Consider the following 26,720-nt stretch of genomic DNA (forward strand, 5'->3'; position numbering starts at 1 on the left):
TTGGAAAAAGAACAATTGCTTAAAAAGCAGAATTGGACAAATGGAAAAGGAGATACCAAAATCCACAGAAGAAAACAGTACCCTAAAAAGAACAACTGACCAAGTGGGGAAGGAAGTACAAAAGCTAACTGAGGAAAACAACTGCTTAAAAGGTAGAATTGGGTAAGTGGAAGCTAATGACACTATGAGACATCAAGAATCAATTAAACAAATTCAAAAGAATGAAAAAATAAAATGTAAAATACATCACTGGAAAAGTAACTAATCTGGAAAACAGATCCAGAGAAACAATGTCAGAATCACTGGAACACCTGAAAACCATGACAAAAAGGAGGCTCTGGGCAGCAAGAAATAACCAAGGAAAACTGCCTTCATGTGCTGGAACCAGAGGGCAAAATCAGCACTGAAGGAATCCGCTGATCACCTCAGGAAAGAGACTCCAAATTAAAAGCTCCAAGGAACATTACAGGTAAAGAAAAAAATATTGCAACTGGCCAGAAAGAAACAATTCAAATACTGGGGAACCTCAATCAGGATTACACAGGATTGAGCACCCCTAAGGACTGGAGGTCATGGAACATGATATCCTGGAAGTCAAAAGAGCTAGGTAGAGGGGTGGAGAACCTGCAGCCTTGCCATATGTGGCTTTCTAGGTCTCTGAGTGCTGCCCTGTGACTGAATCCAAGTTTAAGAGAACAAATCCTTTTATTAAGGGGATTTGTTCTAAGAAGTTTGGATTCAGTCAAAGGGCCATGCTTGAGGATCTGGAAGGCTACACGTGACCTTGAGGCCACAGGTTCCCCATCTCTGAGCTAGGACTACAACTAAGAATCACCTACCTAGTGAAATTAAGCATAATCTTCAAAGGGGAGAAAAAGGAGTCACTTAATGAAATAAGAATATTTCAAACTTTCATAAGGAGAAGACCACAAATGAACAAAAAATTTGATCTCCAATACTAAAACCCAAGAGAAGCATAAAAAAGGGGAAAAGGGGAAAAGGGAAAGAAAATATAAGGGATGCAATGGAGCTGAACTGTTAACATCCCCACATGAGAAGATGATACTTCAAATTCTTAAAAATTGCACCACTAGTAGTACAGTTAGAAGGAATATACACAGACAGAGGGTACAGGTAATAAGGTTAATTAGAGGGAATGACATTTAAAAAAATTAAGGAATGAGAAAGAAATAAAAGATGTAATCCGTAACTGAGATCTATATGCATAACTTAACAAGAAATGGCAAGACACATAAGCACTGTCTTTGTAATTTTATGTGTTCAGAAACACTGTGACTCATTCATATGTAAAAAAAAATTAACAGGAGCACAGAATGGGGGCAAAAGGAGTTGAGTGGGATTTTTGTTTTAGAAACTAAGTCAAGAATTTTATGAAAGGGCTATTGTAAAGTGACTACAACATATAATGCACCAGTAAGACATTTTAAAATAAGTCTAATTCACCTTCTCCTCTAAAGATAAGATTGATGATAAAATAAAATCAGCATTTGTTTTTCTATTTCAGCTAACAAAAAATTTACTCAGTCAAGATAAATAGAAATATAACTATTTTAAAAGATATTTTAAGTTAAAAACCATCACGAGAACCAGATACAATAAACTCTCAGAAAGGATTATCATTACCATATTCTTCAACTCAGATCTTCCAACGTTACAATGTTCAGAATTAAATGCTCCCTAAAGCAGCATGTAAAAATTACTACTTTAATACAATACTTTCCAAGGTTAACTTGAAGAGATGTTTACAATTTCAAAAACCTCTTAAAAATTTACTAAGTTAATTTATCCAGAAACAAAGGATATGGTAAGAGAAATTATTTTAAGCTAAGTAACTAGGGAATTAGAGTTGACCTTGTTAGTTTCAGATTTTTCTACCAATTTTGTTGAAAGAGTATTCAATTAGAAATTCAAGAGATTGTGTGGTGGGGACAACATCCAAACCCCTAACAAACAACAGCCTAATATGCAAGTTAAGCTAGTTTTTCCTTAAAATGTGCCACCCTTGAGACTTTACTGGCTTAGAAAACTAAAGGCTGACATTGTTTATTTCTCTTAAAAAATGGCCGCTGGGAGATCTAGGTGCCTTCTGATGTTTAGCAAACCAAAATGAAAAGTCAGGCAAAGGAGCTTCTTTTATCTCAATCAACACAGAATGTCCCTAATGTGTTTCCTTTGCAATATCCTTCTTTCACCAAGGCTAACCAAATATCCTTTTACTGGCTGTGAAATGATTTACAAGCATCTCATTTAGTTCCACTACCAAACCTAACTACCAGGAGGCTGTCTTAGGCCAGGTCCAGTCCAGAATAGATTGCAATATGAGAAATTCTTCTCTAAAGAATACCACAGATCAATATAAAATTGTGATGCATACTCATTCCTTTTTATTTTATCTTAAGTGAATTTCTTAAATCTGACACGTTTAGTCACCAGCTATAATAAGATGGTTAAAATTTAGAGGAAGGGAGTATGGATCTTCTACTGACTAGGCAGTTCCCAAATCGGGCAATACCGCTCCCTGGGGGGTGCTGGAATAACCTGGGGTGGAAGGGAGCAGTAGTAGCCTTGGGTGCAAGAGGGGGTGTGGAACAAAAGTAAGGGGGTGGTAGAAGCATAAGGAAAGAGCAGAAAATAGGAAAATTCTGAAAAAGCATTCTCACGTTTCATTAAAGTCATAGTGGTTACATTATTTTCCAGATAAACACACAAAATGCAAGTTATAATGGATCAGTTGCCAAGTCCACCAACAAGTCTTAACAAGCAAGTGTTGGCAGGCAAGCATGTCACACAATGTCAGGAATTTCAGCGCATGGGCAAGAATATGTGTGTGTGATGATTTGTTTACAATACAATACTATAAATTAATACTGCATCATCAAAATTTCAATGCAGGGGAAAAAACCACAAATTGATAATAAATTATTAAATTTAAAATGCATCCTTTTTTAAAAAATATTTTACATTTTTTGAAATGACAAATTTCAAAAAAGAAAAAACCTGCCAAAGGTTTTTAAAGAAAGTAGATTTCCAGGGGGGCAATGAGCAAGTTTTTTTTCTTTTTTCATTTTATTAATCGAATTATTTTATTTGTTATCAGTGTTCAACAATCACTTCCATATATCTTAGATTTTTTTCACTCCCTCCCTGTCACTTCCCCCTTCCTCTATACTCCCTCCCTTAGATGGTGTACAATCTTATATAGGTTCTACACATACATTCCTATTAAATGCATGTTGCACAAAAAAATTAAAATGAATGGGAGAAACCACAAAACAAAACATAATACAAAAGAAAATGGTCTGTTTCTATCTGCAATTCAATTCCATAGTTTTTTCTCTGGATGTGAAAGGCATTTTGCCTCAAGAGTCCACTGGAAATTTTTTAAGTTCATGTATTTCAATGAAGTTTTTTGTCTACCAGGAAAATTCCTCGTACACTGTGGTTGCTGCTGTGTACAAAGTTCTCCTGGCTCTGCTACTTTCACTCAGCATCAACTCATATAAGTCTTTCCAGGCTTCTCTGAAGTCTTCCTGTTTCTTATAACACAATAGTATTGCACTACATTCATGTACCACAATTTATTCAGTCATTCCCCAAATGATGGGCATCCCCTTGATTTCCAGTTTTGGCCACCACAAAGAGAGCTGCTATAAATATTTTTGTACATGTAGGACCCTTTCCTATTTCTATGATCTATTTGGGATAGAGTCCCAAAAGCGATATTGCTGGGTCACAAGTAGCCCTTTGGGCATAGTTCCAAATTACTCTCCAGAATGGTTGGATTAGCTCACAGCTCCACCAACAATGAATTAGTGTTCCAACTCTCTCACATCTTCTCTAACATCTATCATCTTCCTGTTTTATCATGTTAAGACAATCTGATAGGTGTGATGTGGTATCTCTGAGTTGTTTTGATTTGCATCTCTCTAGACAATAGTGATTTAGAGCATTTTTTCATATGACTATCGATAGCTTTGATTTCTTCTTCTGAAAAGTGCCTGTTCATATCCTTTGACCAGTTTTTTTTTAAAAGAGGGTAAGGTAGGTCAAATAAGTTTGGGAATCTCTGCCCTAGAGTAACACCAGCTTCAACAGTTCCTCCCATAGAGAACAAGACAGTTAAGTGACCCAGTGGATATAGTGGTAAATCTGGAGTCAAAAACATCTGAGTTCAAATGCAACTTCAGATGCCTATTAGCTATGTGACACTCAGTAGGTCACTTGTCGGTCTGCCTCAATTTCATCAACTGTAAAATGGTGATCATAATAACACCTACCTCAAATAGTTGTTGTGAGGATCAAATAAGATAGTATTTGTAAAGTGCTTGGCACATAGTAGGCGCTTAATAAAGGCTAGTGCCTTGATCCTCCCACTCCTACTATGAAATGCTATAGAATTTGGAAGCCACAATTTAACTACCATGTACCAGTCGGGACATTTACCAGACAGCTGTAACAAGCTTGTTTTCTCCTGGTGTGACTAGAAAAAGGGTAAAAAAGATACAGAGAAAGATCATGAAAGAGACTTCTTTGTTCATAAAATTATTGAAATCTTCCTCTTTAAAAAGATTAAATGTATTTTTTTGAAGTCATCAAAAAGACTTAATCTGTTATCCTGACTGAACTAAATGGTGTGGAATGGTGCTTTCAGAATCAAAGAGAAGTTGTTTGCTATTACAGTTAGGGTTTGAAGTGACTATGGCTATGATCAATATTGTAAATAATAATCTATCTTTTTATTATGTATTTCACTGTTGACAAATTACAAATTCTGTATCTCTAATACCTATGTAAAGATAGGAGGTCAAAGGGATTTGAGAGAGAGATATGAAATATATTAAGCCTTTATTATATTGCAGGTAGTATGTTAAGTGCTACGCATAGAGGTACAAGCAAATATATGGAGTAATAATGAGTGACTATTTCTGGGAAATGTTTTTGCCAGTTTTTTAAATAAATAATGAGATAGAGCTAGGAACTTCATTGGTTAATTGGCAGGCTTTTTGAAGGAGGAGATACATAAATCTAATTTTATATTACCATAGCACTTATGATATGATTAAATATGGAGTAAGTCAAGTGGTAGGTTGAGGGGTGACCATAGGTACTTCTAGACCCCATAATCCCTGCCACATGACCTTAAATAATTCCTATAAAAATTATAAATTTTCCATTTATACTTTCAATCTAACAGCTTTCCATGATAAATAACACGCAAAATGGATGCCAAAGGACAATGTAAGAAGCAATGCTTATTTTCATTCTAAGTTATTGTTTATCCACTAATTGACTATGCCAATACTGACAATAATTCCCTTATCTACTAAAAACCTCTACTCCAGGCAAAATCAGCAGTCATTTTCCATACATACTGGTGGACATCAATCTCAATTATCACAGGATTTAGATCAGTAATGGAATGAGAAGATCTTTCCTGCCCATTAATAGGCCCATATGACCTGCTTTGAGCTCAGGCACAGCTAACTGCTGTGATGGAGCCTGAGTCACATGGCGTGGTGCGAGGAGCAGGTAAGAGCGAGCAAGGCAGACCTGGGAGAGAGTGAGGCAGAGCTGAGGCAGAGCAGCTAGCAGTGAATGACAGAGGGAGGAATTCTGCCTAGGGGAACTTGTTTGTGAGGAGGCCTAAGGGAGGGAAAGCTTAGGGATGTTGGTGTTCCCTGGATTGGTGAAGTGTATAAACTTCTGTTACCATGGTAGAACTGCCTTTCTGGTATCTGAATAAATATTTTGGTTTTGCCTTTGAGGAGGAGAGTTATTTATATTTTGTGAATTTACCCTGGAAACACGTATGCACATTAGCCACTGCTATGGGTATTACACTGGCATTACACTGCCCAACCACTAAATTTACAGATGAAGAAACTGAGACTCAGAAATGATCAGTGAAACTGCTGAGGGTAATACCAGTAAGCTGCCAAATTAGGATGTCAACCTAAGTATTCTGGCTACTTTCCACCACACTTAGTTGCTTCAATGTAATTTTAGGGATATGGTTGGAGAAATAGGAAAAATTTTAATGGCTCTAAAAGGTGATTCGAGAGATAACTGAATATCCCTCATGTTCTGAACAATGACTAAAAAAAATGAAAATTTTAATTGTTCCAGGAAGGCAGAAACCTTAAATTTAAAATATTTAAAAGCTACTACCAGGAATCCCACAAAATGATAAGGGATACAGGGTGAATCCACAAAAAGAGAAGGTCATATATCCACTGAGATACCGAAAACAAGTAAGTCAACATCTTAATACCCTAAATACAGAGTACTCACTCATTTTAGGTAAGCAAGTTCTTTTCAAGACATTATTACCTACAAAAGTAACTGAGCTTACCTAAAAACATTAACTTACTTAAGCAAATGTGAGCTATTTGAACTTACCTTAATTTGTGGAAAAATGTGTTTAAGGAAATGTTTATACACTGCTTATTTCACAGCATAAAGTCAAATAAAAGACTAAGAGCAAGCAATCCAATGTAATTCAATACTTCCCATGCAGTATTTTATCATGACCTAGGTTACTTAAGACCATCCATAATGTTATTCAAGGTCTAAAATATTCACATTTCCAACAAAACAAATCACTTTAACGTTTAAATATGTTAGAATGATTCGTCCGAAATGCAAAAATACCTTGTATCCCAATCCTAGCTGATAAACAGCAAAAATCTGAGCAGCATTGAGAGCTTCACTGAAAAGGTAAACAGCACCCATTTGCCCACAAAACACTCTATTGGCATCTGCTGTTTCCGAAGACCCTAAGAAGCACTTGTCAAATGTCTATGGAAAAAAACACAACAGACATTTAAATTAATCATAATGAAAGTAAAAAGTTTTGTTTACTAGTGAAGTGAATAAAAAGATCCCAGAAGTCAGGAGATGGGATTTTTTTGTTTAGTTTTGTTTTAGCTTTGCTTTCAGTTTGAGGGATGGGGTTCTCTCTGGTATCTATTACAAGGCCAAACATATATCAGTCACTTAATAAATGCTAATTGATTGATTGTTATTAAAATTTAGTTTCAGGCATAAGTCCTACTAAATTTCACACAAGTAGATACAATAAATGTAGTTCACATTTTTTTCTTATTACTATGGATTCATATCTTTTTAATAACTCACAGAATATAAAACCTCAGGGGCCATATAGTGTACTATATGTGTCCCTAAAAAAAGTAACCTCTCGACAGCGTAGCTCGTAAGTGATTATCTAAGATGATGCTTGAAGTCTCAGAGAGAGAGAGAGACCCCATTACCCTCCTAAGGTAGCCAGTTCCACATTTGAGTGGGTCTAATTCTGAGAATGCTTTTTCCAAATTTTTTTACATATCTTTCTTTACAATTTCCCCCCAATTCTTCAACTTCTATACTCCAAGGCTTGAGCAGAACAAGTCTAATCCCCTTCAAGTAATTGAAAATATCTATACTTGGTCTTGTGTATAGTTTTGGGGTGTTCATAAATATCAATGGAAAAAAATTACATCTTTATTTTAATATAACTTGTTTCCTTTAGGTTCCCTATGTATTGTATTTTATACATTTAACAACATTATTCTGAAAAGTGAACTACAGGTTTTGCCCGACTACCAAAGGTGTCCATAATAGAAAAAAAGAAGAAAAAATCTCTAGTTCAGCCTGAAGATAAGCCTGAACAGATAAATACATAAGTTTTACGGCCCTAGGAACTGCTGTCATTTGGTAAATTGATGAAAAAGGTATTACCTTCTCTAAAAGCACACACCAACCACAAAATAAGATTACAATATTAACATTTGGCTTTCGGGTAACTTATTCTTCCCACTGACACGTTTCTCCTCTATCAATTAAAAAATAACATTAATTAGGGCAATAATTTTTAAATCACCCTGAAAAAAGAATATATAAGATTTGAAATTGCTCATTCTATTCCATCAGATGAATGATCTCATACTTGGGAAAGTATGGGCTCATACTTCTACTTCAAACTTTTCTATTATTACTTTTAAATTTTTTAAACTATACTCACATCACTAGTATTGACGAACCATGTTATCTCTCCATATGAAGCCAGTTCTCCATTCACATAACACCGAAGCTCACTGTTCTTCCAGCGGTTATAAATGTGCACTATTGTTACCATGTACCACTGAACAAAGAGAAAGACAAATCACTAAAAATTCATAAATCTTGTTTAAAATTAAGTTATCTTATACCAACTGGTGGTCACCTGGCAAAAGTATTTGGAGATAATAAAAAGATATTTGTGGAAAGCAATATGGTATAGTAAGAAAAGATCCTCTGTGTTGGTCATTAGAAGAGCTGGGTTCAAATCACAGCCATATAACATTACCAGTATTCTCCTGAGCTTGTAAAGTGTAATGACTATTTTGGAGAAACTGATCTCTAAATTTCCTTCAAGCTCTAAATCCTATGACACAAGGCAGAAAACACAAAGTGTATCCTCATCTGAAATTAAACAAGATCCAGAAAGCTTTCAAATTATAAAGTTTCATACAAAAAGGTTTATAAAAGGCAAACTGTTCAGCTGTTAGTATGTCACAGAAAGGTAACACAAAGCCTTAGAAAAATGCTAAGGTGACATGGCTAATTTTAATGACAGTGCTGTATTTTCTGATACCCCACAAATACTGAAACACTATTACAAGTCCAGATAATAGGCAAGAGAGTTGTATTTAAGATGATGGCTCAACTACAAATATTTATATGCTGAAAAAGGTATCATATAAACATCATCTTCACTTGGTGCCTATAAGATGGTTATTGTTTTTTAACTGATAACAAGAAAGTCTCCATTTTTGACTGAAGAAAGCTAAATGTCCTACATGTTCTACAAAGCTTGAAATATGTTTTAAACTTTAAATAGAAGAATCAAAACTGCCACACAAGGTACTTTTCCAAATTGAAAGCTATACTGACTAGCATTCTTTTATAATTCCATTATTACCATAACTTCAATCAGTAATTTTTTTTCTGGACAGTGAGCAAAGGTTTTCTCAGACGTATAAACTGTCATTTAGTATAGTGTTCTCAAAAGCAAAAGTACTTAACAGTTAACTTGCACTTCAACTTAGTTTTCTCTCAGAAGAAATATGGATGCTACTCACTTCATTCGAAGTTCAAAACTATTATTTATGCTAGCAACACGATTACTTATAAAAAATGTGACAGAACAAACATGCTGTCACAATCATGGAACACCAAAATACTTTGCTGAATACCTTCTGTGGCTTGAAATCAAACTTCACACAGTGCTGGAAGCCTTTTCCTTTGGATTTTATTGCAGTTATAATCAAACAGCCTCCAACAAAGTGAGCAGAATAGCCAAGTCCTTTGTTTGTTCTGAAACTACATGAAAAAAACAAATTATGTTTTTCTTTAAGATTCTTTATAAATTTCCAAAACAAGTGAATAACTCTGACCAAATTAAAAATATATACCAATACAAATAAGGTTTGTCCTTATCCACATTGATGTTATTTACAGGATCCATTCTCAGCCAGGTATGAAAGGTAAATCCATTCTGGTACGGCCATTTGGCTATAGGAGGCAGTGCAATAGCCTAGAAAAGAAGGTCTAAATTACTCAAACAGCAATCACCTAGCATTCAATCAAACCATCTCTCAAGCATTTCTGTACAAGCTACTACATGTAAATGTACCTAAAGACAGCTGGGGCAACTAGGTGACACAGTGGTAGAGCAGACCTCAAGTCAGCATCCTGGGCAAGTCATGTAACCTCAGTTTCCTCATCTATAAAATGGCAAACTACTCACGTACCTTTTAAAGAGAACCCCAAATGGGGTCACAAAGAGTTGGACATAACTCAAATAAATGAACAAAAAGATAGTTAAGTTTTGTAGGTGGTGAGTTCAACAACCCTGGCCTAAAGTATTGGATACATTTACATGACTACCCAGTGTCACACAGCCAATATTCAATGTGTATTCATCATAAATAGAACTTAAATCCAGCTATTCTTGGCACTAATGCCAGCTCTCTATACGCTATGAAACACTGCTTTGTTTCTTATTTGTAAAATGAACTCCTTACTCAGGTTAGTCTCAAAGAATCCTTATATTCCTTCAAGAATGAGCCTGAGTGTCACCTCTTATGAGGGGAGTGTTTCTTGGTCCTCCTAGTTTTTTTTAAATTCTTACAACTTTCAAAAATTATTTTTACTAATTTGTTTTACATACTGTATGTCTCAGAAGATTATAAGGTCTTGGTGGGCAGAAGCTGTTTTCAATTATTCACTGCAAGTACGAGCACCATGCCTTGCCCATAACTTAATGTCACTTGCACTTATGAAATTATATTTAGAAACAAGTTTATCATTTGTCACAACAATAGAGGAGCCCTGACCCAGATCTGTGATTCCACAGGCAGAGGAAGCTCCTGGGCAGATCAGGCAATGTTCAACAAAGCCTAGTTTTAAAGGGAAGCCTAGGGCACTAAAATGTCCAGTGACTTCCCCAGGATCACACAGATACTATGTGTCATCAGTAGGGCTTGAACCCCTATCCTGAAGGTAGGCTCTGTACCAATCCACACTTGCCTCTACCCTGAGAGGCACATATAAGGATAATATGCTAAAAATCATCACTAACTGGCTTTAAATTTCCTACTGCTCAAAAGTTTTCTGAAAATATTTGGGAAACCAGTAATATCCACTTGCAAAATATCAACAGGCATAGCTGATGATGTTAAAAACACTAACAATTGTTTGTACCTTCAACACCATATGTCAACAAATGAAAGATTCTGGAAAACAAAAGGTCCATAGAACATTTAACAATTCAAGTATCAATTTTAAAAACATTGCTATCTTTTGGAAGCTATCGTTTAGTTATATCCAAGTGGGAATCAAAAGAAAAATTAACTTTTTTTAGAGATAAAAGATTATGCTCAGAAAAAGAAGAGAATGAAAAACCCAGAAAAAAAACTGAACTGACGAGCTTGGGAGGACAGCCTAATAAACACTAAGTAATAATTCCTAGTTGTTGTAGGCTAAGAACCTAGTGGTACTGAGGATGATTTAAATCAAGCTCCCACATTTCCACAATAGTGTGAGCTATTGTGAGGCAAAAATACAAAGTGGTAGATTTGGGTAATCTGAACATGCCCTTGAAATTTGGGGGAAGGGGAGAAAGAAAGGGAAAAAGTTCCTGAGAAACCAGGGAACTTCTTTGTTAACTTGCTTTTAATCTCTTTACTGGAATATTTTGTTTTTTACCTTGCTGTACCACTTCTTACTGCTCTGGGTATCGCTCTCACCTTAGGGTTTTGTATATGCTTTTATTAAAGGAATTGTTGCCCTGAACCTTGGGGTTCTAAGAGACCCATTGCAATAGTCACAATACTGTGACCTCATCAATTGTGCTATCACAATTTTTAAAACATCTTTTTCATTCTCTTGTACTTTGTAAAAACTTCAACTAAACCAATTTTTGACATTTCATTTTTAATACTAAAATACAAGACCAATTAGGTTATACTTCTTTGAAAAAAAACAGAAAGCATCAAGAAAATTAGTCTACTGCACTCTAACTAATTAGTCTTAATCTCTACAACACATGAGAAGAATATTGGTAATATCAGAAGGAAAATGATAAACACAGAATAAAGCATCTAAAAATACAAAGAAAGGCCAAAGGGAAAAACATAAAATAAAATAACATGAACTATTTTTCATATAACTTAAAATGTTAACAAAAATGGGCCATATATCTATTTCATAATTAAGAGCAACTTACTGCAGCACTTTTCCCTGGAAAGTTGAAAAAAGCATCAGGACCATATTTCTGAGGCATGTGCTTTAACACAGACAGCAACTTCCCAGCATGAGGAGGCTATTAAAATAATCAAGATTTCACTTGACATAAAATAAACAATTTAATCTATATCTTTTAAAATACACATGAGAACAACAATGTTCTAATTGAAATAGGCTAAAATGTGCTTTTTGGAGCTTTTCCCAAAGCTATCAAAGCAATGTATTACCCAACAGATGAGCATTCATCACAACAGAGATATTTCAAATGACCAAAGTAAAATAGTTTACAGCACTCATTAATATTCTATGTAAATACAGCTAACACCCTTAGTTTCTCCAGGGTCCCTATCCATGTCAGACTGTCATTTTTTACACCGCAGAAATAAAATTAATTTTTACATAAGTCAAAAGTTTTCCCCTAAAGTTTTATACTTAATTCAATCAACAGTCTGACTAGTGGTCAGAAGCTAAATAAATGAATGACTTTAATTATTTTACCATATACAAAGGGCTGCAGACACAAATAATAAAAATCTCTAACATTTATACAGCCCTCTAAAGTTCTGAAAAGCATTTTACATACAATATTTCATTTTAAATAGATAAACAAAATAATCCCTGCCCTAAAGCAAATAAAATAACAAATTTCAATCCACACTCCCCTAACAATGACATTTTTTAAAAGCTTACTTTAAAGCCAAAGTGCAGCATGGCCTACAGTTGACATGGTGCAAAGGAAAGAGGGTTTAATTTGGAATCAGAGGACCTGGGTTAGAATCAGTTTTGCCACTTAAAAGCCGAGTTACAGCAACTCACTTAACTTCTCAGGGGCTCATTTCTTTATCTGAAAAATGAAAGGCCTGGTCTAGACTACATGAACTCTAATGCCCCATCCAAATATATGATTTCATCATCCTATGAAATATACTCAATCTTTCCACCCCAATGCTAACAAACAAGACAGGTGTAGCAAATCTCCCTTTGAAAGATAAAAAGTCTGATTTAATTGAATACAGATAAAAATAATCGATTCGTATTTTTTTGAAGTAGGCAAGTGATTGCTATGATGTTTAGGACCAGTTCAACAACACTTTAGAAAAAAAGACAATGAAAGTGAATATCTGAGTAAAGACTATATTCTTAAGTATTAAGGCAGCTTTTAAATCTCACTCTTCCATTAAAAAGAGATATCTGCAATTACCACCACTCCATTACCTTTAAGACAGAACATTTTCTTCTGGCAAGATCAAACTCAAAGGATTATGCAGATAAGGATAAAAGCAGTATGCAGTGATTTCTACACTTGGAATAAAAATATTTAAAATGTTTGTCCCACAACTTGTTTCTTTAAAGAAGTAACAAATAATTTTAATAATTACTCACATCTGATAGTCTCATAAAATTAGCCAATATGACTTTCAAAACACCTAATAAAATGATAAGTATTTCCCAGTGCAATAATTTTAAGTAAGAATATATCATCTTTTACACAGTCTGTCAACAAACATTTATTAAGCACTTTCCAGGTGTTTATTAATACAGTGTTCCAGCACTGTTAATGCTGGAGATACAAAAGAAAGGAAAAATGTGGTTCTTGCCCTCAAGGAACAACCATCCTAACAGGCACAAGTATATGCAAACCAATGTGTACATAAACGGTATATACAGTGTACATGGAAGACAATTTCAGAAAGAAGGCACTAGAAGTGGTACGTAAAATACTTTAAGACACCGAGTTTGTTATTGTAGACAAAGGGTCACAGCAGTATATACGAGAGTAACCTTACTAATTTTCCCATTTGAGTTAAGGTCATGGCCCCTCACATCATTCTCTAGAAAAAATTTTTCAAAGAACAATGGTCCCAATCTTAAGGCTGGAAAATAAGAGTGCCAGGAACTATACACTTTCTTGTAAGTCACCTACCTCAACTATCCAACAAGGCACTAATATAACAGTAGGGAAAACACACACACAATAACTCAAACAACCAATGGTTGTATTGTCAATGATGCTTCACAATAATAGAATGCAGGAATGTGTTTGTCCCTAATTTTGTTTGACCTTAAATTAAACTTCTTGACATTTCTCTAAAGTAGCACTCCCATCCACTCTTTCATTCATTTCTTTTTCAATCTGGAGAATAGGGGAAGAGAGAGAGGAAAGGGGTGTAGCATTACTAAGGTAGCATGATGAAGGTCAATGAAAGAACACCATTCTGAATCCATCTTCTTTCCTTAATTATATCATTGAGGTCAATTATGAAATTTTATCCAAACTGGTTTTACTCCATCACCAGGAGGGTTGAAGAAAGATCAGATAATATCAGAGTCTTTATTCTGATGCCACCTTTCTCCTTGCTGTACTAGTATGATATCAGGATCAGAAAGTACAGAAGAAATGGGAATCCAAATAAATAAAAACCATCCGAAGACACTTGCTCAAGATATTTGTCCCCACTATTTTCAAAGCTGACATTTAAAAGAAAAAAACAACTTTGGAAAAATATCAAGTAACAATTAAAAAAGTAAAGACAAGATATTTTACCCATTGGCTTTTTTCTCCTTGAAGTTTACTGAAGAACAGCTTGAGCTCCCGTACAGTCAAATTATAGGTAGCCAGCACTCCTAACATATCAACTAAAAGATCTGGGGACAGAAGAAGATAGAATTTTTACATCATCATGTATCTATGTTTCACAAGAAATACTCATCAACTATAATGAATTTACTCATCAAATAATTAAACATAAAAAGGAGTAGAAAAAATATTTTAAATTTCTATTTTAACATTCCTGAAAAATATTCTGTGGGCAGGAAAAGTCATACCTGCAATCATGTTGTCAACCTTGTCAATCCTCCTGAGCACTTGTTCAACAAGACCTACTTCGGTGCATGCCTGAAGATTTCTTATACTCTTTTTCAGAATGGCAGTAAACATGCTCCATATTTCTGCTTGGCAAGTAACATCACATTTGTCCAAAAGATTCACCATGCAAATAATACTTTCCCCTTCTTGTATGATAAAGTTCATTTCCAAATCAAACTGTCCACCAACCAGCTTCCAAAAAAGGAGAGAAACAAAAGTCACTTACTGTATACACACATACCTACACACATGCAATGAAGTGTGTGTTAATTCCCTGTACCTTATTAGTGAATGAGTGTATTCATCTGCCTCTATCTCATTCCCTATCTGAAATCTTCAGAAAAAGAGAACTAGATAGTAATTGAAGCAAAGAGTTAAGAAAACTTTTTAAATAAAGAACAAGCTTTTTTAAAATTTGAAAATAAAAAGCTACTTAAGAAAATAAAGGGTTTTAAACATAGAAAAAAAACATATTTTCAAGTGGAAACTATAAGAAGAGCTATAATCACAAAGGGTAAATCAAGGAGGTGGCCAAGCCTTTACGGTTACCCTTGAGTCTATCCCATCCAGTATGCAACATCAGACTGCAATCTCAATCATATTCATTCTCTCTCTCTCTCTCCCTCCTCCTTCCCCCCCTTCTCTTTCCTCTTCTTCCTTTTGCCCCTTCCCTCTCTCATCTTCGACCTCTCTTTTTGTATTATTTCTTTTCAAATGGCTTTAAACATATCAAAATCTCCCTGATTATTTTTTTAAATCTCTTCACTAGACCCTTCCAACACCACAAGTTATGGCCCTCTATCTCTCTTCTGTTTTTCAGCTCAATGTATAGAAAAAGGGTTTCTGCACTCATTGGGTCCACTTCTTCTGAACTCACTCATTCCTTAATCCTTTATAATCTTGCTTCCAACTCATGACTCAACTGAAAATCCTCTCTCCAAATTTACTAACAATCAATATCTGATGATCTTTTCTCAGGCCTCATCCTTCTTGAGCCTTCTATTTATTTGAAACTACTTAACACCCTCTCCTATACTTTCTTCTCTGAGTTTTCATAACACTACTCTCTCCTGCTTATCCTCTGTTTGTTCTCTAACTCCTCTGCTGCATTTACATCCATGTCATTCCCACAAGTGCAAGTGTTTCCGAAGGCTCTTTCCTGGAATTTCTCTCTATATACTTTCTCTTGGTGACACATTAGCTCTCATGGGGTTTAATGATCATTTCTATAAAAAGATTCTTCCAAGTTTCAGTCCCCCATAGTCAATTGTCTAAAGAACATTTCAAACTGAATGTTTGGAGACATTTTCAACTTCAAAACGTTTGAACTCATTATTTCCATCAACCCCTCCCCCTCAAAAAAAAACACACCCTTTATCGGAACTTGCCTATTTCTGTGAATGGCATACCATTCTTCAAAACACCAAGCTTAACAATCTCTAAGTCAGCCTCAATTCACCAACACATCAAATAAGTTTGGCTACTCTTGCCTTTATTGCCCATAACAATTTCATATATATGTATACACATAAATACACATTTAAGTGTGAATATGATTTCTCTTTTTATTCACACAGAAACTCCTTCAGTTCATTCCCTCATCTCTTTGGACCCAGTTTATTCCAACTGCCTCCAAATTTGGTCTCCTTGTTTAAAGCTTCTTACCAGCTCATTCCTCATAGTGTTGCCAAAGCAATTTTCTATAACTTCAACAATTCCTTCACCTCTGACTCAAATGAAGAGGTAGCACTTCTCTTTGTCAAGGCAACCCCCTCTACAGGCACACATGATCCCATTGTATGCCATCTTCTCCAGCAGACTATGCCCTCCATCATCTCTGCTTTCTCAATGATATGTTATTTCTTCACATCTAAAGGGTGCATGCCTGCTGCCTAAAAACACACCCATGTCTCCCCCAAACTTAAAAAACTCTCATTTGATCCATCCATCCCCACTAGCAAATCTCCAATACTTTTTGGTCAACCTTTGGTGGCTCATCTTTTCAAAAAAGCCCTCGACAATCATTCTTCCACTTCCACTCTCATCTCATTCTCTTCTAAATTCTCTGCAGTCTGACTTCCAGTCTCATTATTCGAGTGAAACTGTGTCTTCAAAAGTACCAATAATCTCTTATTTACCAAATCTAATGGCCTTTTTTCTCAATCCTCATCTTTCTTGCTCTGCAACCTCTGACACTGCTGGTCATTCTCTTCTCAATAGTCTGTGTTTTCTAAGGCACATTAAATGTTTCTTCCTCTTTACTTCTCAAGCAAAATCACATGCTTACTTAGATTTCAGAACACTAAGCATTCTATCATGAATGTCAAAAAGATTCTGTGATAAAGGTCTTTTAAAAATAACTGAAGTGTTTCAGTGTTTAGTTTTTGGTTTTGTTTTTTGCATTTCAATAACTTTATTAAAAGGTCACTTTCTTAGTACCACAACATAATGGTAACTTTATTAGGTTACTTCAGTCAACTTAAGTTTGCATTGATAAATTAGAAAGAAAATTCTTCAATGAATCAGGTGTTTAGGAATAACTTTAGAGTGCATCTGCAAAATGCTTTACAAAACAGAGCAAAAGACATGAGACACACTGTGGTTCTTCAGTTTATTTTTAAAAGGGAAGGACTTTTTTGCCCACAATGTGATGTCATCAAAGGGAAATTTGAACTAGTTATAATTATTGTGGAAGTTAAGCTATATATTGCACTGATTAACTATATGCTTTCCCAACCCTGTATGTCAATTTTCATTCATTAACCTACAACTAGCCTTAAATGCTCCACCTGCCACATAATTAGTCAATTAAATTGCTGCTTACTTGAATCTGGATAGACAACTCACCTTAGTCTCTCTAAGCTGAATTGTTACAGGAGCATTATGACAATAGCATACCCCATATGTGCTGCTTTTAAATACAAAGCTCTACACTAAAGGTCCAAACATAATCCTTACTTAAAAGCTCTAGTGTTAGCATTAGCACATATTGCTTTAGAAGGGCATAGCTGAGGTTTCAGACTGACAAACTATAAGAACTGCTTGTATAAGAGAAATTAATTTTTTTTCTAAGGGGCTAGATATTGAGATAAAAATCATTCTGTATAAAACTGTCTCACTTGTTCCCTCGGTTAATGCTGAAGATCACTTTAATTTAACATGTCTATCTATAACTTTAACAGAATTTTATAATCAAATGTAAATGAAAAAAATGTGCCAAACAAAAATAAATCTCTAGAATTACTGGATTATCTACTTGTGTAAAGCTTTAACAAGGTTGTTTATACTGCCTCAAAGACTAATAACCCTGACTATACTAAAGTATACCATTTTTCTGAAGTTGATCTGTTTTGATATGAACTTGCATCACAATTTAAATAACATCAATTAAAGTCAATCACACCTTGCCATCAATACTTCTTATTATCAGTACACTGGTCCAGATACTACTAGACTGGATCAATATTACCTGTCAATTAACAGTATAGTCTCCCCTCCTTATTCTACATTAGGGTTTCACATCTGAGTTTTAGTTTTTATAAACATGATTCAAAAGAAGATCATAATTTAGTCCTGAACACATTTCCAACTGCAGGACATATAATTAATTTCCAACTATAGCCTGTTTTCCCCACAAGTCTGAAAACATCAAGGCTAACCTAGTCCCTATGTTTCAGGCTTCGTAGCTTAAATCCATTCTAATATTGGAGTCCACAGTTCTGATATGAAACAAGCTTTCAAAATAGCTAAATTTCTTCACCATAAGAATCCTATTAAGATTCCATTTCAGAGATTATTGGAAGATGAGCGAATTTGTAGTAACTATGTTTCAACTGACGTGCAGTCACCCAGACACAATCCACTATAACTTCTGAACATTAGGTTTAGAATACTTGTTTGATGAGTATTCACTTAGGCACCTGGCTACAAGTTCCTGCCAGAAGGGCAGACCTCTGCAATTTATCTTGGAATGTTTCTGAAGACACTCTGATCCTTCCACCAATTCTATAAATTTCTGTGCTTGAATCTCCAGTGCAATTATAGCCAATGACAACCTTTGCTGTAGAAAATATAACCCTACAGCAGCATGCCTAAAGCTGAGCTTCCAGTCTTTCAAAACTCAGGTTCTTTCTCCTTTTAAATGGTAAGTTTTCATCAAGGAGTGAATAAATAGAGCTGCAGAAATAGGGAGGCAGTAGTAGCTTTGACTTTCCAACACATTTTCTATAACAGTCTTTTCTATTCTCATCAAGTCAGAAATTGTGAATTTGTATTGGCTTATTGGTATCAAATCAGTGGCTGATGGCACATTTCTCTCTTCCTCTGTCGATTTCACAGCTGGGTTGTGTTTGTCCTTCATTTTCAAAGAAGACCATGACATCAGGGAAATGATGACATGACTTGTACTGGACTTTGTTTTGAGTGAGGGAGGGCTGTGCAGGTCACCAGCTTCATTTTCTCCTCTTGAGTTATCTGGATCCAGTGACCAGATAGTCATCAGGATGATTGGGGAAGGCCCAAGATGCAGTGGGGGACCTAGGCCTTTTCAGGTATTCATTTAGAAGGAGGTAACAGCCATTGAGTGAATAGGCCTCTTTAAGAAGTAGTCAGGGAATGGCCCTTTTAATGAGCAAAAGAAAAAAAATAAATCAAGCTGGAAGGGAAATAGAAACTGTTACTATTGATAATCACGCTAAGCCAATCATTAAGTGGAAGCCTGGGCACTGAAAATGAGAAGCATTTTCACTAGAGGCTTCTCCATGAACTCTGCCTGAAACTAAGGCCTAGAGTGCCTAATGAACATTGTATGTGCACCCACAAGTGTCCAAGGACAAACAGTGATAAGTCCTTCACAGGTTAGAGTCCAAACCCCTTATGTGATTCGAAAGGAAAGTGAGTCCTAGAAAGCTGGATAGTTCAGTATAAGATCACTAATAACATTTGAGGATTAAAAATGTCAAGAATTTCAAGAGCTTGTGAGCCAGACTCCCTACTGTAACCATAGGAGAAACAGAGGCCCAGGGAGCTTCAGGGATCTATATGGGATCACAGACAATTTCCTAGACCTAGAGGTAAGAAGGCCTTAACATCATTTAGACTACAAAGCCCCATCCCCCCAGGTATCTTCCCAAAACTGAGGCCTAGTGAGCCAAATGACCATTGTATGATCAGCCAGAAGGGTTCAAGTAATGAACATGACTACTCCTTCAGAGGCCTTAGAGTCCAAGCACTTCATGTGCCTCTAAAGGAAACTGAGTTTTAGAGAGCTGGAGAGACAAGTGTGAGATCACACCCAGCTCCTGGGGGTGCGCATGAGGACAAGGAAACTTGAGGGACCTGAATGTGATCACCTACAGGTATCCTAGGCCTAGGGCAAAGAGGACCTTAAGTGCATTTACAGTAGAGGCCCCTCCATGGACTCTGCCTCAAACTGAGGTCTAGACAGCCCAATGACCAATGAGAATAAGTCAGATAATAAGAAAGCTAGCACACTACAGGTGGACTCAACCAATCAGGAAACAGACAGTAGTCCTTAGAAAGTCACAAAATTTTTGATAAAGGGGACCAAATCTAAAACTAGCTTAAACTAGTCAGGGAAAATGACCTAGAATAACCTGGAGAAAGCTTTTCTTCACTGTATTTGCTTCATAAACCTCATGCATATAAGTACACACCCTGCGTAAAATTATCCCTCCATTTTCTGATCATGGGTCCTATGTTGAAGGATGTTTGGGAGGGAGATCATACCAAGTGTGGCTATGTAGTGGGCGTGTAGAGAAGGTGGTGACCTAATGGAGAAGAGAACAATCTGTCTCCTGATGGGAGGATCTATCTTGAATAAACAGTATAAAGTCAAACTCACTTTGGTATCCGATACTCTATCCTCCTGAAAAGGGGGTTCAAGTTCACTTTTGGCTAACGGTTCCAAATTTTGGCCAAATTCCTCTGAACCGTGCAGTAATAAATTACAGAAAATAGTCTGTAATCAATGAAAGCAATTTTTATTGAATCACTTTAAGGGTCTGATATCAAGATAAATAGAAAACTAGTGCAAATATATATAACCAAAAACCATTCCCTAATGGATATCAAGAAAGAGTCCTCAAAAGAATCACTGCACACTATTAATAAACTTGTGAAAAATTTCTCCAAATCACCAGTAATAAGAGTATTGTAAATTAAAATACCTCTGATATCTCACCTCACAACCATCAAATTGACAAAGATGAAAGAAGATAGGAACAATCAGTAGCATAGGTTTTGTGAAAAGAGAAGCACACCAACATGCTTCTAGAGGTTTAAACTGGTTGATTCATTCTAGAATATAATTTGGAATTATGCTAGCAATGTGGCTAAACATCTACCTTGCAATAGAAATTGAAGATGAAGAACCACTTAAACAATGTGCACAATCATTTAACAATGTGAATGTCAAGAACAACAATACAAACTGTAACTGAATGCTATGAAATTCTAATGACAATCCTGGCCATTAAGAAAAGATATTAAAATTTATTTTCCTCCCTTCATTGGAATGGTGAGGGCTATCAGTATGGAATATTGCATTTAACGTAAAAACTATCTGATGTACTGGCTAGTTTTGCTAAACATTTTAAAATCTTTTATTTTAAGGGATGGCTCTAGTTGGTAAATGATACATTTGAAGATAAAAATTATGTAAAAAACAAAATGAAGAGATGTCTTTATCACTAATTAATATAAAATTGTAGCAATTATAAGAAGATACTATGCTTAATTACATGCCAATATATGTAACAATCTTAGAGAAAGACATGAATATTTACCAAAATGTAATCTGGCCAGATTAAGAGAAGAGGAAATGAAATAGTCACATCTTAGTAAAGAAATTGAAAAAGCTATAAATGAGGTCCCTAAGAAAAAATCCCCATGACCAGATTAGATTCACAAGTGAATTCTACCAAACATTAATCTACCTACCTCTAAATGTACTCCCAAGAGGTGGTACTCTCCTAGCTTGCCCATTCATTGATCATGCCCTCTAAAACAGAATCCCCCAAATTCTCTTTGGCAGTCTTACTGCACCTTCTGCCAGACAACCAGGGCTCTTTAATCCCACACATTTAAGATGTTTGTTCATTTTATCTGTCCAGTAAATTCACAGCTAGAGAAAAAGTCTTTGTATCAAAACCAAAGAACTGAGTTAGGCTAAGAAGGTCTTTCACTTTGAAGCCCTTCAATCTTGCCATCATGCGGAGGCCATTATCATGAGCAGATTCAGTTAGTCTCAAGCCACAGACCTTTGGCTGATATCTGGACTCCTGTACCAACATTCAGCTGGTGCAGTAGTTTCGGTTACCAGTGTCTCTACTATCTTGAGCTCCTCGCGGTGGCTCTTCCTCAATAGCAAGTCTCCCCACCTTGGACCTGTCCTCTCATCATCCTCAAAAATTAGTGTAAATGTGCCGTAAGAAATGATGAACAAGAAGACTTCAGAGAGGCCTGGAAGGACTTATATGATCTGATGCTGAGTGTAAGGAGCAGAACCAGGAGAACTTTGTGCACAGCAATGACTACAGTGTGTGAGAGTTTTTTCTGGTAGACTTGGAATTTTGTAATAACGCAAGAACTTATTAAAAAAAAAATCCCAATGGTGGTTTTCTAAGGCAAAATGCCTTCCACACTCAGAGAAAGAAATATGGAAGTCATTCACAGAATGTAGCAGATCATGTTTGTGTGTGTGTGTGTTTTTGTGTATCATGTTTTGATTTGTTATATGATTTCTTCCATTTATTTTAGTCCGACTACATAGCATGACTATAGTGAAAACTCACTAGGAAAGTATATGTAGAACCTATACAGAATTGTATGCTGTCGTGGGGAGAAGGGGGACTGTGGGGGGTAGGTGTGGGGGAGATAAAATCTTAATTTTATGGCAGTGATTGTAAAACATTAAAAAATAATAATAATTAAATTAAATTAAAAAATAAAAATAAAAATAAATTAGTGCAAATGTCCTGGAAGATGTAGGAACCATATAAGGGAGAGGAGAGGGGGCAGGGGGAGATAATGGAGGGGGTTTATGGGACAGTGGCTCCGGCAAGCTGAGAATGATCTCAGTCCCAGACCATGAAGCACTGTTTCAGTGTTGTTAACAACAACAACAAAATCTTTAAATACAATAGAAGGCTATATAAAAATACCCTCTCTTTCTTTCTATATTTTCATTTGGTAATTTCACCAATAAATTAAATTATCTCTCTGCAGATAATTTCCATATCTATATATCTAGCCCTCATCTTTCTTGAAATCTAATCATGCTTCTTCAACTGCCTTTTAAGCATCTCAACCTAGAAATCACACTGACATCTCCAACTCAATATGTTTAAAATGGAACTTATCATTCCCCTTAAACCTAAACCTCTTTCTAATTTTTCTATTCCTATTAAGGGTACCACCATTCTTCAGGTAAGTCAAGTTTAACTGCCTCATTCTCAACGTTTAACTGATTAATTCCACCCTCCCTCATATCCAATTTGTTGCCAAGCTCTGTCATATGTACTTCCTTATGAGATCTTGCCTCCATCCCCTTTTCTCCATTACCCTAGTTCAGGTTCTCATCATCTAACTTTTTAAATAGCCTCCTAAGTGGTGTCCTTGTATGTAGTCTCTCCCCTCTAAAAACTATACAGCCAGATATGCCTAATTGATATTTCTAAAGTGCAGGTCTAACTGTCACTTCTCTGCTCAAGAAACTCCTCATGGCTACAGAAGCTTTAAAATATTTGAGAGTGAATCTACCTAGGAACTATGCAGATCAAACCAAAAAATGCTATTTGCAGAAATAAAACAGAACTAAACAGTTGGATAAATAGTATTTGCTTATGAATGACCCAATATAATAAAAATTATAATATTTCTTATATTGTTAGAAACACTCTTGACACTAAAAAGGTATCAAGGAAAATTTATTACAGCAATTCAAAGGAATTAAACACTTTGGCCAAAGTGGACTCCCACCCTCTTTTCAGGAGGAGGGAACATTGGATATAGAAGCGAGATTGGCTTTATACTGTTACTTCAGGACAGATCCTCCTATCAGGAGACAAACTGGCCCATTTTCCATTAAGTCACCATCTTCTCTAAATGACCATTACATAACCACCTCTGGTATGACCCTCTCCCCACAAACATGCTTTAATATAGGACTCATGATCCGAAAATGGAGGGATAATTTCATGTAGGGGTGTGTCTGCTTATATACATGAGGTTCATTAAGCAAGCACAGTGAACAAAAGCCTTCTCCAAGTAACTCTAGGTCATTTTTCCCTGTCTAGTTCCAGCTAGCTGTAGTTTTGGGTCCTTTTTAATTTTCTGAAGGCCATAGTCTATCTCCTGATTGGTTGAGTCCACCTGCAGTTTGCCAGCCTTCTTATTATCTAACTTATTCTCAATGACTTCATCAACTAATAATAACTTCTGTGGAAACTTAACTTTCATCGTCTCTCACACTTACTCAGGATTGTATCACTACAATCACCAAAGGAATATTTTATACAACTTGAAAAAAAACAAAAAGGTCAAGAATCTCAAGGTTAATTATAACAACAAGTGGGTAGAAAGGTCATCTATCAGTATAAGATTTCAAAATGCAAAACAAAGTAGTAATCATTAAAACTCTTTGGTACTGATTTTTTAAAAAGTCAAGCAGTGTTAGAGATCAAGTAGACAACATACAAAAACCAACAGACACATTAGCATATTATTTGATAAACCCAAACACTCCCAGTTACTTGGCAAAGAACTCGCTATTTGAACAAAATCACTAAGAAAACTCAACAGAAGTCTGGCAGAAATTAGGTTTAGACCAACAACTCATACCATATGCATTCCAAAAGAATAAATAACCTAGATGCAAAAGATCACACAATAAATAAATTAAAGGAGTAAAGAAGAAATGATTTTTCCAATCTAAAAAGAAGGGAAGAATTCATGACTAAACATAGATTAGAGTATGAAACGAAGAATGCCCATTTCCAACACTGTTGATGGAATTATGAACTGGTACAAATATTCTGAAAGACAATTTGGAACTATGCCCAGAAAGTTACAGAAGTGAATATCCTTTGATCAATAATATCACTACTAGGTCTGCTCCCCAAAGAGATTTAAAAAAAAGAGTAAAGGATCTACATACCAAAATATTTATAGCAACTCTTTTCATATTAGCCAAAAACTGTAAACTAAAGAGCTGTGTCCTCCTACTGAAGAAGAGATAAACAAATTATAGTGTGTGTGTGTGTGTGTGTGTGTATATATATATATATATATATATATATACATATAAAATGAAATATTACTGTGTCATAAGAAACTCATTTCAGAGGCAACTGGGAAGACTTCTGTGAACAGATACAAAGCAAAATAATCAGAACTAGGACAAAAGCTTAAACAATGACATCAACATTATAGAAGAAAATAACTTTGAAAGACTTCAGAACTCTGATCAATGTGAGAATAAATCATGAGCCCAGAAGAGTAAAAATAAAATATAACACTCACTTCATACCAGAGAGGTAATGAATTTAATATGTAAGAAAGACACACATTTTCAGGAATTGCAAATGTGGAAATCTGTTCTGCTGTAGTACACATTGCTTATAAGGCTTTTATTTTTCAATGGGTCTTTTGGTTGTTTAATTAGGGAAGAAGAAGTGGTATTTTGTGGGGGGGGAGGGGAAAATTATAAATGTTTTTAAAATGAATCATCATCTCTGTTTCTGATTTATTTTGTATGAGTAATTCAAAATGATACATACATTTTTACATTAAAGATGAAAGTTAACTAAGTATATTAACTACTAAATTTTTTAACCTTGTAAAAACACACATAATTTACAAAATTTGAAACATTGTTAGGACAGCAGATACCCCTAGAGTGTTCCAGAAAAATTAACCTGTATAGTTGTGATAATTTTGAGACATACTGAAATGTAACTTATTGACCCCTAAAGTCACTAAACTATAGGTACCCTATGACCCAGAAATATCTCTATTAGGCACTCCAGTTCCACCTACTCCCAGTATCTGGAACCTAACCAGAAAATTCTTACTAGTTACTTTAAATATTATCAACCTGAAATTAATACAGGAAAGAGCAAAGTATTTCATGTCTAACATTATACATTATATGTACTAACCATTTAAAAATTAGAGCTAAAATTGTTTTGGACATAACTGTTTTAAAAATAATGAATCTGATGAATATTTCCATTCAAATATACAACATTTTTAAAATGCCTACTATGGGAAAAGCAGTACACCTGGAGTTGAGAAAAATAAAAAGATAAGTAAAACAGTTCATTAGAGGGTATACAATATGTTATGGTATTTTTAAAATATTATATACCTTAACCTCTAACTTCTTTGTTACAATCATTATAACTATTACTTTGCATCTAACACAAAAGGCAGAGTACCAGAATGTAAAGACAGGATGAGGAAAATCTATTCAAATCCCACCTCTGACACACTATATAATCATCGACAAGTTATATAAGCATTCTGTGCTTTGGTTTCCTTTTCTATAAAATATTGCTAATACCGTTTGTAATATTTAATTCACAGGGTTATTGTGAGGATTAAATGAGAAAATGTATATGAAACACTTTGCAAACTTTAAAAGGTATAAAAATACCATCTTAACTGTTATAAATTGGCTCTGTAAGTTTTAACCACAGCCTATGGCCACACAATATGAAATAAAATGTTGGTATGAACTGAATAAAAAACTGATTGTGAAATAACCATGTTATCATTTTCATATTTATCATTTCATTTTATTATCATATAAAATTTATCATTTTAAAACTAATCTAGTGATTCTATCAATATCCCCCTTATCTTCTCTTAGATCTGAAGATGTTTTATTCACCAAAGATTATACAAATTAGCCACATACTCAACACCAAAATACACAATGTCATATAGTGCATGGAATATAAACACTGATTAAGGCATACTTTTATCCATTTAGTATTATTGAGTTTTTGGTCTGTCTTCTTTT

The 26,720-nt window shown here is 35.2% G+C and overlaps 1 protein-coding gene and 1 pseudogene across 4 annotated transcripts in view; both read right to left on the bottom strand.

The window, feature by feature from the left end:
• LRBA (LPS responsive beige-like anchor protein) overlaps nt 1-26,720 on the bottom strand; it is a 783,746-nt gene that overhangs the window by 671,107 nt on the left and 85,919 nt on the right. For all 4 annotated transcript variants that reach the window (XM_072621222.1, XM_072621224.1, XM_072621221.1 and 1 more), the window contains 7 exons: nt 14,635-14,866; nt 14,354-14,454; nt 11,789-11,884; nt 9,474-9,595; nt 9,255-9,381; nt 8,042-8,161; nt 6,673-6,819 (listed from right to left, as the gene is read on the bottom strand). In XM_072621222.1, the coding sequence (XP_072477323.1) occupies nt 6,673-6,819; nt 8,042-8,161; nt 9,255-9,381; nt 9,474-9,595; nt 11,789-11,884; nt 14,354-14,454; nt 14,635-14,866 (945 nt within the window). The remainder of the gene's footprint in view (nt 1-6,672; nt 6,820-8,041; nt 8,162-9,254; nt 9,382-9,473; nt 9,596-11,788; nt 11,885-14,353; nt 14,455-14,634; nt 14,867-26,720) is intronic.
• Nucleotides 18,359-19,261, bottom strand: LOC140511937 (cyclin-G1 pseudogene; annotated as a pseudogene).

Source organism: Notamacropus eugenii, chromosome 6 (assembly GCF_028372415.1).
Source record: "Notamacropus eugenii isolate mMacEug1 chromosome 6, mMacEug1.pri_v2, whole genome shotgun sequence".
Classification (NCBI taxonomy): domain Eukaryota; kingdom Metazoa; phylum Chordata; class Mammalia; order Diprotodontia; family Macropodidae; genus Notamacropus; species Notamacropus eugenii.